This window comes from Oncorhynchus masou, chromosome 17 (genome assembly GCF_036934945.1).
Source record: "Oncorhynchus masou masou isolate Uvic2021 chromosome 17, UVic_Omas_1.1, whole genome shotgun sequence".
NCBI classification, from domain to species: domain Eukaryota; kingdom Metazoa; phylum Chordata; class Actinopteri; order Salmoniformes; family Salmonidae; genus Oncorhynchus; species Oncorhynchus masou.
Genome location: NC_088228.1, coordinates 20,233,538 through 20,249,653, shown reverse-complemented (window position 1 = coordinate 20,249,653; position 16,116 = coordinate 20,233,538). Strand labels below are relative to the sequence as shown.

The 16,116-nt window shown below is 43.2% G+C and overlaps 1 protein-coding gene across 1 annotated transcript; it reads right to left on the bottom strand.

Moving 5' to 3' along the window:
• Positions 1 to 846: 846 nt before the first annotated feature.
• On the bottom strand, positions 847 to 8,100 carry LOC135558665 (deubiquitinating protein VCPIP1-like). The gene is made up of 3 exons (XM_064992677.1): positions 5,291 to 8,100; positions 4,293 to 4,379; positions 847 to 4,140 (listed from the first exon to the last, which is right to left on the bottom strand). Exons 1-3 carry the CDS (start codon positions 7,950 to 7,952, stop codon positions 3,317 to 3,319), a joined length of 3,573 nt encoding a protein of 1,190 aa, XP_064848749.1. The 5' UTR covers positions 7,953 to 8,100; the 3' UTR covers positions 847 to 3,316.
• Between the last annotated feature and the right edge of the window lie 8,016 nt (positions 8,101 to 16,116).

Below are 16,116 nucleotides of genomic sequence, written 5' to 3'. Positions count from 1 at the left end.
TGTCAAATATATCAAAATCATTTTCAGCCAGCCAGGTATTTTACTAAGCCCACTACAACACCTGCATTTGTAACTGGGCTGTTGGTCACCAAGTCATTCATAAAAATCTTACAATTGCATTATGACATGGGATAGATGGAACGTGGAATGTTTCTGATATAAGTTAAGTTGAAGCAATGCTACCATCTGGTGGACCACAGATAACAGAGACCCTTGAATTCACAATTGCCTGTCATTAGTCTAATATACTGTATATTCTGTCACATTCATGTTTGTACGCCACAATGCATTGACCCATCCCTGGTGAAATTAATATATACCCGTCAAGTAGACAGACAGTGCACACTCACACCGACAACCCTGCACACACACATATTGACGCCCACACACATTCCCCATACACTGCTGCTACTATTTATTGTTATTTACCCTGCTGTCCAGTCACTTTTACCCCTGCCTACATGTACATATCTACCTCAACTACCACTATATCCCTGCACATTGATATGGTACTGGCCTTGTATATAGAATACAGTGTGTGTTTTAATTTGATCTGACCTAGAATGTTCTATTTCTTTACCTTTGATATTGAACACAGCTTTGTTGAGGAAGAGCTTGTAAGTAAGCATTTCACTGTACTGTTTACACCTGTTGTGTCATGTGCACGTGACAAATAAAATTTGATTTGATAGGACAGCAAACTTTTGATAAGAGGCAAACTTCAAGATGGGACCAAACATATGCTATTGATCAAGTGGGTCTACATGAGTAATTAAAAAATAATAATAATTTTAAGTGAATTCAAAGGCAAGTAGTTAAGGAAGTATTAGTGACCACAATACAACATTGTGAAGAAATTACTTTATTGTTTGGTTGAAAAGTCCTCACACATGCAAACAGCAATGTTGTAGCCATGGTATCTTCAATATTTTATTAGCAAACAAGAAAAAATGAAAGAACTTGAGTTTCTGTACAGATCAAAGTATACTACAATATATACTATTATAATACAACTGGCTTACAATACATATAATTAGTACAGCAGTCACAAAGAAACAAACTTCAAGTTTGTCAAAACAGTGTTGTCTGAGTTTAATATTTCCTTTAAATGTTCCCTTGGACTGACAATATCTATATTTGAGTATATCTAGTATATGTTTTATTCTAATATTCCCTATTTTTATGAAAGTGCTAAGTTTTACATTTTGTTCACTAGAAAGAAAAGCTGTGGAGCTCTTTAAAAAATGACCTGCAATGAATGTTTGTTTTTTTGGCAGGTACTGCTTTTTGCCATAATAAGAAACCTTGTCCAGAAGTCAGGCCAAGACTCAGTAAGACTCAAGGATTTAAGGCCATAAGCTGATAATGGCAGCATCCATAGTTACCATGTCATTCTAGAACAACAAGGTGATTTGGAATACTCCAAAATCTGGGTTGGCAACAAAAATGTAAACTCAATGTGGCCCATAATGCCTTTATCTCAATGGCCACTTAAATTAGTTAACAGTGAGGCCTCTGCCTTCCAATGTGAGGGCCTATAAAACACCCCAACTCGCTTTTTGGTTGAAATTCCAACAAACAAACCAAAAGTTACAGTTTATAATGTCGCGAGAGGAATTGAATGCCACAAAACTGATCTGAATGCAACATGGTACTACACGGTTTGTCTATAAGTTTACAATCAACTGGATTGGCTGAACAACCAATTGGAAATATACTTCACACCACTGAGAGATGTAGTACTTTGTTTATGAGATATCAAAATGCACAACCTCCATGAAATCTCTTTCAAGGATTTCATCACATTCTGCACCAAAAGATCAGACATCTCATGTCACAATCGGCAACATAAATGTTCACAGCACTTAAACATATCCCATTGTTCGAGTTCTCTTCTGAGTAATTCAAATTGTGGATGTTGTGTTGAAATTCTAGAGCTGAATAGACATAAAGTAACTAGACATACATAAAAATTCTTAGTAATACCAACTGATTGTGGTTTCCATTAAATTAGAATGAATAACTATATTTCTATGGTTGGTTCAGCCCAAGTTTATATCCTAATGAATGGTAAGAACACTAAAGGGAGCCTACAGGGTTCAACACATCCCTGCCTAACAACATTCAAGTGCAAACATAAATGTATTAGATTGAATAATAAAATGCCAGCATTGCATGTTTACAAAACAACAAAAACTGCAGGCAGACCATGGAAAAATAATTATCTGCTATTCTTGAATTGATTTATCATTCCTAAAAAGATCATCTGTAAACCTGGAAAATTCGCAAATCAAGTCTTACACAATTCTGAAGTATTTCAAAAAATAATAATCCTGCACTGCATTCCATCTTTCACTAAAGGAAATTGCATACAAGTAATGGAATATACTCCCAGGTGTGTGTAGTATGTTATGCCGGCCCTTCCAACAGAATACAGCACCACATCAAGTAGTTCAGCATTTGCGCAGCACACATAACTTGGGACACTCGTTTGGGTTTTATGAGAAATTTCAAAAGTAACATAAATTACTCTTCAAACATCAGTAAGTAGCCTTGAACCCAAAAGAACCAACAGGCATTTTCCCCAATCAGTGCACACTTCAATGTCAATCTCTAAATTCCACCAATCAATTGGTTATATTCAGAACAGTGCTACACTTTCTTTCAAATGGCACTCACATTTAAATGATAATTTTAAACAGAATCTTTCAATTCTTATAAAATGGCCCAAATACAAACTAAAAAAGATCACAGGGTTTTCCGACAACAAACATCAGTCGATGCATATGCTTATCATAAGGGCATGTGACTCCTTCCTTCAGGAATTAAGACAGCAAACATTCACGTGGAGAGCAAAGTTCAAGAAAAAAACAACTACATTTGGAAAATGTTACTGTTGTTTATAGCAAATATTTTGGTAAATCAGAAAATGTGATGATGGTACTCGTTACATTTACAGTGTGCACTTTGCTGAAGCAGATGTTTGCGGACATTACAATACTGGCGTGGGATGGGATCTCATCAGCTCAAGCTGTTCTACTACCTCTTGTCTTAAGACATGGGGGGCATCTACAGGAATGCATTTCAAGCATGAGAACCAGCTTCGCTCCTTGGAGCTTGGTGCATGTTTCTGTATAATAACATTAGTCTGTCACCAAAGGCAGTAACGGTCAACCTCTGGCAATCATGCAGTAAAGACAACAACACACAATGAATACCAAAGCTTTGATACAACCTGAAGCATTCACATACTAAATGTCAACCAGACAGAGGTGTGACTGATCACGACTGAGAAAACTATAGGGCCTTTTTCCCATCAGGAATGATCCATCGGCTCCAGGGTGTTGGTATGCTCTGCATCCTGGCTATCCATTTCCTCCAGCTCCTCTGACCCTGCATCCTTTCCATCAGGCTTATTCCCTGCCTTCACTGGTGTGCCATGAGCACCAGCAGTAGATACGTCCATAGAAGAGGCTTCCTGTTCACCTACCCCTGGGGTAGATTGGGAAGCACTCGTCTTAGCCCCACTTGTCCTCTCTGTAGGGCCCCCAGTGCCTGCCCCTGCATTGCTCTGCTCCCTCAGGTGCCTGTCCATGGAGGCTTGGATGGATGAGACCATCTCCTGTAGTTTTTTCCTCTGTTCTTCGATCATACTAGGGTCTAGGTGTCGGCTGTCTTTCATGGTGACGAAACCAGGAGCCATGCGCACCAGCTCCTTGGTTGCATCTTCTGAGATGTCAGAGAGGTCAGGTCCCTTTGAGACGCTCGCGCTCAGGTCCACCCCGCTGCTGTGCTGGCGGGTGATGGGCTTATGTTCAGGGGGAGAGCCGCCTGGGGCGCTGCCCAGGGAGTGGCCCTTACCTTGGAAGGCGTTGACACTCTGGAGCTGCTCCTTCTTGCGCACCACACCTCCACTTCCGAGCCTCAGCAGGCTGTGAGAGGGGCTTCCCTCCCGACTCCTGGAGGCAGCCTCAGAGCGGAGCTGCACCAGGGCCTCCTTGATGAGGTCCTCCACGTCAGGGCCCACGGGGAAGTGTCCCGCTGCATCTACACACAGCTCCAGACACTCCTCTGCTGCGTTGTACACAAACGTCTTTCCAGTCAAGTGTGGGAGGGTGCAGTGCTTGCCATCCATCAGGCCTGCAGACGAGACAAGAGCCATTATAGGTAGTCATAAACACAGATCAGTACATATCACATGCAAATGTTGAATATAAAAAATATATACTGCAGTTGTCATTTAAGTTATGCAAAATGCAAAGAGCACAATAACAGAAAACATGTTTACCTACCCATATCTTTCTTCACAATGTTGAAGAAAACTCCACCTTGCTGGAATAAGTGAGGCAGTTTTTTTGCATATGACCAGACATCTTCTCCTGCGTAGGAATGAAAAATACTGCAATTAGCATGTGAAATAGAATAGAAATTAATAGAATACATGCTATCATGTGGTTTTCCTCAGATAAAAATCCTAATTCTGTAGTAAAAATAGGTTGCCTTGTCATTTGCCTTGCCACCCTTTGCAATTACCAAGGCTCTATTCCAACTTACATTACCGGCCCTAATATTACTGGTCCTAATATTACAGGCCAGATAAGATTGCATTGCAATATCCTCGTAAGACAGTGAAGGCTGAAGAGTGTCCAGAGACTGGAACTCAGACTCTGTTGTTAGGTGAAGGAGTGGAGACGACCACATCAGCACTTTCATACAGTCTGCACTCTCCTCTCCGAGAGTGTTGCTGCATGCGTTTCAATGAATTCCAAAAGCCACGTCGCTGATGTACAGAAAAAGCACTTGAATAGATTATAATTATTTCAAGTGGAAAAAAGTCATTATCCCCAAAGATTAGGCCTTGATCCATCCCTGGTAAGCCCACCAGTCACTCAATACCTGTAGCACTATCATTCATCCTGCTTCTTGTAACCAATCCAAGAACAGCATGCCCATATGATGTGTAAAGCTACCGTCTGTAAAGCCTATAGGCCTATCAGTTACTTGCCTCTCACACCCATCACATTCTGTTTCTAGCCTTATATTTACTGAAGGGATGATCTAAGGCATGCCTGGTACTATAGTCTTAAAGGTGTATCAACAAACTGGTTCTCCCTCTACAGCAAGTCATTTTTTACTTTCACAGCAGTTTTCTGCATAACTCAAACAGGTATGTCACGTGTTGCTAGATTGTCTTTTTTTAACAGTAAATAATTATATAAAGTAAAGATTCCTATTGATTTGGATAAGAAACTATTTTCCCACCCCATCTCCCACCCTTCCCCTTGCTTACCCATTAAGGTTGCAAGGAGACAGAGGGAGGACATCTCAAGGTCAATGTTCTCCTGCAGCTCTCTGTTAGTATTCATTCTGCTGGAAGTCACTGTATCATCACTCTTCACAGAGTGGAGGGAATGCAGGGATGAATGGGAACTGGAAGCACTTGGGGTGGAAACCTTGTGATCCTCTGGACCTCTCAGGATCTCCACAGTCACCCTGTCCCCATGTTGGAGAGCCACAGGCTCATTCTCCTCTCCATCCTTGGGAGGTAAAAGTTCTTTGGGGGGAAACCCATGTCGAATACATTGCTGGGCTGGAGACACAATGAACTCGTTCGCAATGCTCCTCTGTAGCTCAGAAAAGGTGGTTTGAGCCTGTAGAGTGAGCATTGCCTGCCGCCCGTCGCTAGTGGTGACACGGATCTTCTTCTCCTTGCTGGAAGTGGGAGAGAAGGAAGATTTGGTGGGCGTGGCTGGAGCGGATGAGGAAGGTTCCTGAGTAGCACTCGGAGAGGACGGCCGCCCATGTCCCTGGACTCCCTTCTGCTCCTGCTTCAGTCGATCTGTCCTCCTTTTCTGGGTCACTAGGGCCTGTTCGCTGATGCTCTGCTGAAGGCTCCGCTCTGCTTTACTCATGGTCAGCTCCTCTTTGTGAATGGTCTTTGATTTCTGCCCAGTTAGTATGATCTTAGTCGGTGGCTGTGTATCAACGGCCTGCTGGATTTCCACCACGTCTGTGAGTCTCTGAGCATGCGCACCGTCAATGGAGACTGGGTTATACTCATCTGGGTTCTTCTTGGCAGTGTGATGCAAAATGGTGTTCACCACTTTCTGCACTAGGAGCTCACTCCCAAACTCCCCAGGGAAATGCTTGGTAACCAGTTTCATGGCAACATCATAGACGTTGCTGTTCAGGGTCACCTCAACCTCATACTGGAACCAGTACACTGTCTCCCGCACGACACGCCCACCCCACTCCAGAGTGATGGGGAAAGCCTCTGGCAGATTGTCATACTCCTTTCCCTCCCAGTAGTGCTTGAAGCCGCAGCCGCACTTTCCCCCCTGGGAGCGGGTGTTGGTTCTGTCTCCATCTAAGTACACCACAGAGCCGTTGCCATGGATGTGGCGCACTGACGTGCCGTGGCACCAGTTGCAGGTGTTCAAGGTGCTTAGTTTGTAGTCAGGAATGAGGATGTCTTTCTCTGGGTCGTAAGAGCAGACCACATTGTTCAATGGAAAGCTGTAGTTCTTGTCGGGTCTGAGCTGCCCGTGGGTTGATTTAGCCAGGTTGTAGAGCTTACCACCTGGAGCCAGCCACTCTGGTAGAACATGGAGCTCAGAGAGTGCATTGCAGATCAGACAGCGATGAAGCCGGTTTTCCATGACTGATTTCCTGGCAGCCTCCGTCACCTCTTCGGGTTGGACGCCGATCATACCGGTCCGTCTGTAAACGTACTGATGCACATCTGCCACCAGGGAGGGGTGGATTCCATGCTTCTCCATGAAGATCTCCTCCATGGCATTGACCAGTCTCATCACATACTTGTCTTGTAAGCTCCGGTCTCCCGCGATAACGCAGCTCCCATCTTGTTCCAAATTAATGTACTTCTTGATGAGCTCCTGTGGGACCCCCCAAGCTTTGGGGAGAAGCCTGGGCGGCAGCTTGGGGAGGAGGGTGTTTTTTATTCCGACAAGAGGGATGTAGTGGTTACGCCCAGAGCTACTCCAGGCGATACATATAGGCTTGTTGAACTTCCCATCTTTTCCCTTGCACTGCTCTTCCGGTACAAGCCCAGGGAGAAAAGTTGCAGAGTAGTCCCCAGAGCTCCTCATTCCACTCAGTGAATCTAACAAGATTATGGGGCGGTGCAGCACATTAGCCAAGCCAAATATGTGAATGTTTCGAAGTCCCAGTGGCACACCCTCCGGTGGGATGAAAAGGGGGTCACATTCGTTGATGATGTCTTCCCATTCAGCTGCATCAATAAAATCCTGAAAGAGTGCCTTGTAGCGATCCAGATTTTGCTTGAAATTCTGTTTCAAATTCTCTCTTAAGGCATGCCAGAACAGTTCTCTGCCTACCAGGGCCCTGGACACAGCATGAACAAGGCAATGTCCATCTCCATCCACATGAACAGGTATTATGCATTCTTTGTTGCTGTTAGCTTTCTTAATCTCCTCCAAAGTGTCGTGGAGGTATATCAGGCTCCCGGATCTGTCCTTGCCATAGCCAACTGTAGATACATGCTCATGTTCGATTAGAAACGCCCGATCACCTAGAAGTGAGCAGTCGAACATCTCTCCTTGATTCATTTCCCTCAGCAGTTTCGCTTTTCCCGTCTGCTTATCCATTCCATACCTTGTGAGAATAGGAGAGAGGAGCTTGCAATGGTAGTTGGAAAGCCCCATCACTTTCACCAGCTCGGTTCCCTTCTTTGGGGCTCCAGTGACACCGAGTAGGGCATTTCTTAACAAATTGTGCAGTACAACGTCTGGATCAGTTACTTCTTCCACGTTTAAAAGATTATTCTGTTCGTGGCGTTGGCCACATTCAGTGCATTCAATGCTGATCGAGCCGTAAGCAGGGAAGAATAGCCTCGCCTGGCATTTCGGGTCTGGGCAGGTACCGGACAAAATACGCTTGTCCTTTTTCTTTGAGCCTTGAAGCAACGACATTCTGGCGAATAAAACTACACTATGTATTGACCTTATAAAACCATTATGGTTAAATTCCAAATTAACTGGCTAGCAATTGCGCTTTGTCTCACGTTATTACAAGCTAGATATTTGCCAGAATAACAACACGGAAGCGGTTGTTTTTTTCTGTTGCGAAACCTAGTTCGCAATGGATTGTGGTACATGTGGTTTTCTCAACTGCGCTTTGGTGCGTTAGAGTTGATCTTTTGGTTATAGTCCAAACCAGGCACATACCAGTGGTGTAAAGTGCTCAAGTAAAAATAAAGTTCTACTTAAGTAGTGTTTTGGGGCATTTATATTTTTGCCAACTTTTACTTCACTACATTCCTAAAGAAAAGAATGTACTTTTTACTCCATACATTTTCCATGACACCCAAAAGTACTTATTACATTTTAACAGGAAAACTTTTAAATTCACAAACTTATCAAGAGAACATCCCTGCTCATCCCTACTGCCTCTGATATGGTGGACTCGCTCATCACACATGCTTTGTTTGTAAATTATGTATGTGTTGGAGTGTGCCCCTGGCTATCAGTTAATATAAAAATAAAATTGTGCCATCTGGTTTGCTTAATATATGGAATTTGAAATTATTTATACTTTTACTTTCAATACTTAAGTACATTTTAGCAATTCCATTTACTTTTGACACTTAAGTATATTTAAAACCAAATGATTTTAGACTTTCACTTGACTCATTTTCTATTAAGGTATCTTTACTTTTACTCAAGTATGACAACTGAGTATTCTTTCAGCCACTGCACACCATAATTTAACAATACTAAGCAAGACTAATTATCTTATTGCGTAACTATGCCTGCTTCAATAACGTTTGATAAATTAGTTGTGTATTTAGCTTCAAATTGACTACAAGTACCATGATGTATTTTGGTTTTGTTTCGTTTCTGTTCAGAGAGGAAGAGGAGGAAAGAGGGGGGAAATCTTGTCTCCCTCCAGCAGGTGGCGTTTTTTCGTTGTTTCGCTCACCAAGTCAATGACAGTGTACCACGACCAAACCATAACGACGCTGGGCCAATTGTGCACCGCCCTATGGGACTCCCAATCACAGCCTGGAATCGAACCAGGGTCTCTAGCACTTATATGCAGTGCCTTAGACCGCTGCGCCACTCGGGAGTCATGAGGCGAGCAGCGTCATAGAAATAAGAATTCATAGAAAGGGCGTCTCCATTCAAGTCAATGATGGCATGATGGGGGGACTGGCAGCCATTTTGAGCGTACCCATGCCAAGAAGTAAAAGCAGGAAGTGTACCCTTCAATCTGTCCTGTGCTTTGTTAAGGGTGTTTTTATAAATTAAATATTGAGTGCCAGAGCTGGGCGTTCGTAAATTCGGAGCGTGTCGCTCTCGGAACGCACACTGGACGCTCTGTCCGGGGAGTGGGTTGATCCAAGCGTTCTGGCGTCACAACGGCACCCAAGCAAATTGGCTAACGTGCTAGCTACATCCAGACACAAATGAGAGAACACCTCATTCGGATCATTTTACTTGCCCTACCTAGCAGAGCTGATTAGGCTGGTGACTAACTGCTGCCAACAATTTAATTACGCTTTTTTTTTGCCGACGTTTACTGACACCGGCCATTTTCAACAGGTGTTGAGCGTTCGCAAATTAATCGATTATTCTGCGCTTTTAGCACACAGACGAGAGTGCTCTGCACCCTCAGGTCAACTCAACTGAGTTTACAAAAAATACATTCCATTGCACGAGCCGCATCATTTGAATGAACATTCCACATTACCATGGCAATCCAGCATCAGTTGATTATTGCAGTAATTGCGAGTGTACCAGTTTAATTGCCAGGGTTATAGCTTCCAAGCACGTTCTATTCATTCTTATTTCTATGAGTAGCATAGCATCCATAGAAATGAGAATGAATAGAACGGACGTCCCTATTCAAGTCAATGACTGCATAATGGGGGACTGGCAGCCATTGCAAGTGTACCCATAGGAACAAAGCAGGAAGTTAAATCAATTCAAATGACATTACAAAAATTGCACGAGACACATCAGCTAGCCTAATTTGAATTAACATTCTACATTACATCACAATACCAAACAGCCATTGGGAGTGGACCCATGAGTTTACAAGTCAAAATGCTAGAGTGAGAGGTTCCGCGGGCGTCACTCTTCATTCTTATTTATATGAGAGCATCTCTCTCTAGTGAATACCAGTGGTTGAAGTCAACAACCCTCATATCGCTTTGTGGACAACTACTCCCATAGAGCCAAACAGTGGAAGTGTCATAACCATAAAACCTGGCAGTCAAATAGGGAAATGGTTCCAATCATTTTTCCACCATTCATTTTTCCCATAGGGTATTTTAGAAACACTTAAAATAAGGGCTGTAATTCATGTAGGCTTACCCTGGTGTGACATTTTGATAACCATGTAAATATCTCTCGGACAAGGTGACTTTTATCAATAGATTTGGCTCAGATTTGAAAATGCTAATTAGCATTAAAGTAGATATCATACAAAACTCCCTGCATGTCACCTCAAGTGGACACCTTCACTAACAGGTATTGTGTCAATTTAATACTTGCACAAGACATCATCTATTTAAATAAATGTAGCCAGTATATTCAGTACTATATTTAACAAATATTAGATTGTTTATTTTATTTGACATTTATTTAACTAGTCAAATCCGTTAAGAACAAATTCTTGTTTACAATGACGGCATAAAGCCTCTTGTGGAGCTGGGATTACATATACATATACACACATACATATATATATATGTATGTATATGTACACACATACATATATATATATATATACTGCTCAAAAAAATAAAGGGAACACTAAAATAACACATCCTAGATCTGAATGAATGAAATATTCTTATTAAATACTTTTTTTCTTTACATAGTTGAATGTGCTGACAACAAAATCATCAATGGAAATCAAATGTATCAACCCTTGGAGGTCTGGATTTGGAGTCACACTCAAAATTAAAGTGCAAAACCACACTAAAGGCTGATCCAACTTTGATGTAATGTCCTTAAAACAAGTCAAAATGAGGCTCAGTAGTGTGTGTGGCCTCCACATGCCTGTATGACCTCCCTACAATGCCTGGGCATGCTCCTGATGAGGTGGTGGATGGTCTCCTGAGGGATCTCCTCCCAGACCTGGAAAAAAGCATCCGCCAACTCCTGGACAGTCTGTGGTGCAACGTGGCGTTGGTGGATGGAGCGAGACATGATGTCCCAGATGTGCTCAATTGGATTCAGGTCTGGGGAACGGGCGGGCCAGTCCATAGCATCAATGCCTTCCTCTTGCAGGAACTGCTGAACAACACTCCAGCCACATGAGGTCTAGCATTGTCTTGCATTAGGAGGAACCCAGGGCCAACCGCACCAGCATATGGTCTCACAAGGGGTCTGAGGATCTCATCTCGGTACCTAATGGCAGTCAGGCTACCTCTGGCGAGCACATGGAGGGCTGTGCGGCCCCCCAAAGAAATGCCACCCCACACCATGACTGACCCACCGCCAAAATGGTCATGCTGGAGGATGTTGCAGGCAGCAGGACGTTCTCCACGGCGTCTCCAGACTGTCACGTCTGTCACATGTGCTCAGTGTGAACCTGCTTTCATCTGTGAGGAGCACAGGGCGCCAGTGGCGAATTTGCCAATCTTGATGTTCTCTGGCAAAGGCCAAACGTCCCGCACGGTGTTGGGCTGTAAGCACAACCCCCACCTGTGGACGTCGGGCCCTCATACCACCCTCATGGAGTCTGTTTCTGACCGTTTGAGCAGACATATGCACATTTGTGGCCTGCTGGAGGCCATTTTGCAGGGCTCTGGCAGTGCTCCTCCACCTCCTCCTTGCACAAAGGCGGAGGTAGCGGTCCTGCTGCTGGGTTGTTGTCCTCCACGTCTCCTGATGTATTGGCCTGTCTCCTGGTAGCGCCTCCATGCTCTGGACACTACGCTGACAGACACAGCAAACCTTCTTGCCACAGCTCGCATTGATGTGCCATCCTGGATGAGCTGCACTACCTGAGCCACTTGTGTGGGTTGTAGACTCCGTCTCATGCTACCACTAGAGTGAAAGCACCGCCAGCATTCAAACGTGACCAAAACATCAACCAGGAAGCATAGGAACTGAGGAGTGGTCTGTGGTTATCACCTGCAGAACCACTCCTTTATTGGGGTTGTCTTGCTAATTGCCTATAATTTCCACCTGTTGTCTATTCCATTTGCACAACAGCATGTGAAATGTATTGTCAATCAGTGTTGCTTCCTAAGTGGACAGTTTGATTTCACAGAAGTGTGATTGACTTGGAGTTACATTGTGTTGTTTAAGTGTTCCCTTTATTTTTTTGAGCAGTGTATATATATTTTTTTTATAAAGGTAAAATAAAATATATAAATCAATAAATAGGACAAAACACAAACCACAACAAGAGAGTAAACACAACACTACATAAAGACACAACAACATAGCATGGCAGCAACACAACATGGTAGCAGCACAAAACATGGTGCAAACATTATTGGGCACAGACAACAGCACAAAGGGCAAGAAGTTAGACAACAATACATCACACAAAGCAGCCACAACTGTCAGTAAGAGTGTCAATGATTGAGTTTTTGAATGATGAGATTGATATAAAACTATCAAATTTGAGTGTTTGTTGCAGCTCGTTCCAGTCGCTAGCTGCAGCGAACTGAAAAGAGGAGCGATGCAGAGATGTGTGTGCTTTGAGGACCTTTAACAGAATGTAACTGGAAGAACGGGTGTTTTATGTGGAGGATGAGGGCTGCAGTAGATACAGTTTAAGTCAGACGTTTTTCAACAACTCCACAAATGTATTGTTAATTAACAAACTATTGTTTTAGCAAGTCGGTTAGGACATCTACTGTGTGCATGACACAAGTAATTTTTCTAACAATTGTATACAGACAAATTATTTGCCTACCTTTAAACTCAGTGCCTCTTCGCTTGACATCATGGGAAAATCAAAAGAAATCAGCCAAGACCTTAGAAATAAATTGTAGACCTCCACAAGTGTGGTTCATCCTTGGGAGAAATTTCCAAACACCTGAAGGTACCACATTCATCTGTACAAACAATAGAACGCAAGTATAAACACCATGGGACCATGCAGTTGTCATACCACTCAGGAAGGAGACGCGTTCTGTCTCCTAGAGATGGACGTACTTTGTGCAAAAAGTGCAAATCAATCCCAGAACAACAGCAAATAACCTTGTGAATATGCTGGAGGAAACAGGTACAAAGTATCTATATCCACAGTAAAATGAGTCCTATATTAACATAACCTGAAAGTCGGCTCAGCAAGAAAGAAGCCACTGCTCCAAAACCGCCATAAAAAAGACATCAGTCAGGAAGATAAAGCTTGATCGCAAATGGGCCTTCCAAATGGACAATGACCACAAACATAATTCCAAAGTTGTGGCAAAGTGGCTTAAGGACAACAAAGCCAAGGTATTGGAGTGGCCATCGTAGAGCCCTGACCTCAATCCCATAGAAAATGTGTGGGCAGAACTGAAAAAGCGTGTGCGAGCAAGGAGGCCAACAAACCTGACTCAGTTACACCAGCTCTGTCAGGAGGAATGGGCCAAAATTCACTAACCTTATTGTGGGAAGCTTGTGAATTTTTACTAGGATTAAATGTCAGGAATTGTGAAAAACTGAGTTTAAATGTATTTGGCTAAGGTGTATGTAAACTTCTGACTTCAACTGTATCTCAGATAGGGGGGCCTAAGGTTTTTTTCTATAAATAAGCATCTTGCTACGGGTATACAGAGATGACCAGTTTACATAGTAGTATAGAGTGCAGTGATGTGTCCTATAAGGAACATTGGTGCCAAATTTGATGGCCGAATGGTAAAGAACATCTAGCCACTCGAGAGCACCCTTACCTGCCGATTTATAAATTATGTCTCCGTAATATAGCATGGGTAGGATGGTCATCTGAATCAGGGTTAGTTTGGTAGCTGGGGTGAAAGAGGAGTGAGTACAATAGAGGAAACCAAGTCTAGATTTAACTTAGCCTGCAGCTTGAATATGTGCTGAGAGAAGGACAGTGCACTGTCTAGCCATACTCCCAAGTACTTGTATGAGATGATTACCTCAGGCTCTAAACCCTCAGAGGTTGTAATCACACCTGTGGGGAGAGGGGCATTCTTCTTACCAAACCACATTACCTTTGTTTTGGAGGTGTTCACAACAAGGTTAAGGTTAGAGAAAGCTTGTTGGACACTAAGAAAACTTTGTTGTAGAGCATTTTAACACAAAATCTGGGGAGGGGCCAGCTGAGTACGAGACTGTATCATTTGCATATAAATGGATGAGAGAGCTTCTTACTGCCTGAGCTATGTTGTTGATGTAAATTGAGAAGAGTATGGGGCCTAGGATTGAGTCTTGGGGTACTCCCTTGGTGACAGGCAGTGGCTGAGTCAGCACTCTTTGAGAGAGAAAGTTAGCAAACCAGGCCAAAGACCCCTCAAGACACCAATACTCCTTAGCCGGCCCAAAAGAATGGAATGGTCTACCGTATCAAAAGCTTTGTCCAAGTCAATAAAAATAGCATCACAACATTGCTTGGAATCAAGGGCAATGGGAACATCATTGAGGACCTTTAGTTATCCAGAGTCTTGCCTCGATTTGTCAGTCTTGCCCAGGTCATCATGGCAGTTGTAGTTCTTTATGATAGCCACATTAGCAGCTAATTAGCTATTAGGTAAATATAGGTGACTCTATTGATAAAAGTAACCTTGTCCTAGAGAGAGATCTACAGTTATCAAAACGTCACATCAGGGTAAGCTTACAATAAACACAGCCCTTAATGTTTCTAAAATCCCCTATAGGGGATTTTGTGTGTGCAAAACAAGACATGGTGTCAGAAGTGAAAAAGGGAGAGATATTTCCAACACATGGACACTTACCAAGGCTGAATCAAAAGGTTCTGACAACATAATATGATCGTTTTGAAGCATATGTTGCGCCGAAGACCAATACGATTTTCACTAGGTACAAATTCCATGAGAAAGTACAGGGAGCTTGAGAAAGTACAAGTGGACGTGTCGAAGTATGGACTAGGTGCAGTGCTACTGCAAGAAGGAAAGCCCATCGGATACACTTCCAAATCTCTCACAGACTGTGAAATCAACTACACTCAAATTGAAGAGGAGCTCTAAGCCATTCTGTTCTGATGTAAACGTTTCCATCAGTACATATATGGACGACAAGTCATTGTGGAATCTGACCACAAGCACCTTGAGTCAATTATGAGGAAACCACTAGCCGCAGCCCCGCCAAGGCTACAGAGAATGATCCTTCAAACTACAAAAATACGACTTCACAATCACTCACCGTCCAGGTAAAGACATCCCTGTCGCAGACACACTCTCCAGGAAGTTTCTTACCTATAAGGACAGCAGCCTTAGTGAAGGCATGGACATGCAAGTGCACACTGTGTATAGTTACTTACCAGTTAGTGACACAAAACTGAAGGAGATCCAAGCAGAAACAGAAAAGGACTCACAACTCACACAGCTGAGGAAAGTCATACAGGATGGATGGCCTGAGGAGAGGAGAAAATATCCTCAGAGCGTCTCAGAATTCTGGAACCATCGTGATGAACTATCACAGATCAACGGAATAATTTTCAAATGAGAGAAAATCATTATTCCTACCAGTCACAGAGAAGAGATTTAGACAAAGATCCATGCTGGACCCATGGGCATGGAAAAGTGCAGAGCACAAGACATTTTGTATTGGCCCGGAATGTGCAAACAAATAGAGGACATTGTTGGTAAATGCGCCATATGTCTTGAACGACGCCCCTCAAACACCAAAGAGACAATGTTACTTCACTGTATCCCAGAACGACCCTGGCATGTCGTGTCAACCGATCTGTTCACCTGGAACAACGAGGACTACATCGTAACAGTGGACTACTACAGCAGATACTTCGAACTCGACAAGCTTCACAGCACCACATCTGCAGCTGTGATACACAAGCTGAAAGCAGCCTTTGCCAGGCATGGCATTGTAGAGACTTTAATATCTGACAATGGGCCCGGTTACAAATCAAATGAGTTTGAATCCTTCACAAAAGCATGGGAGTTCACACATGTCACCACAAGCC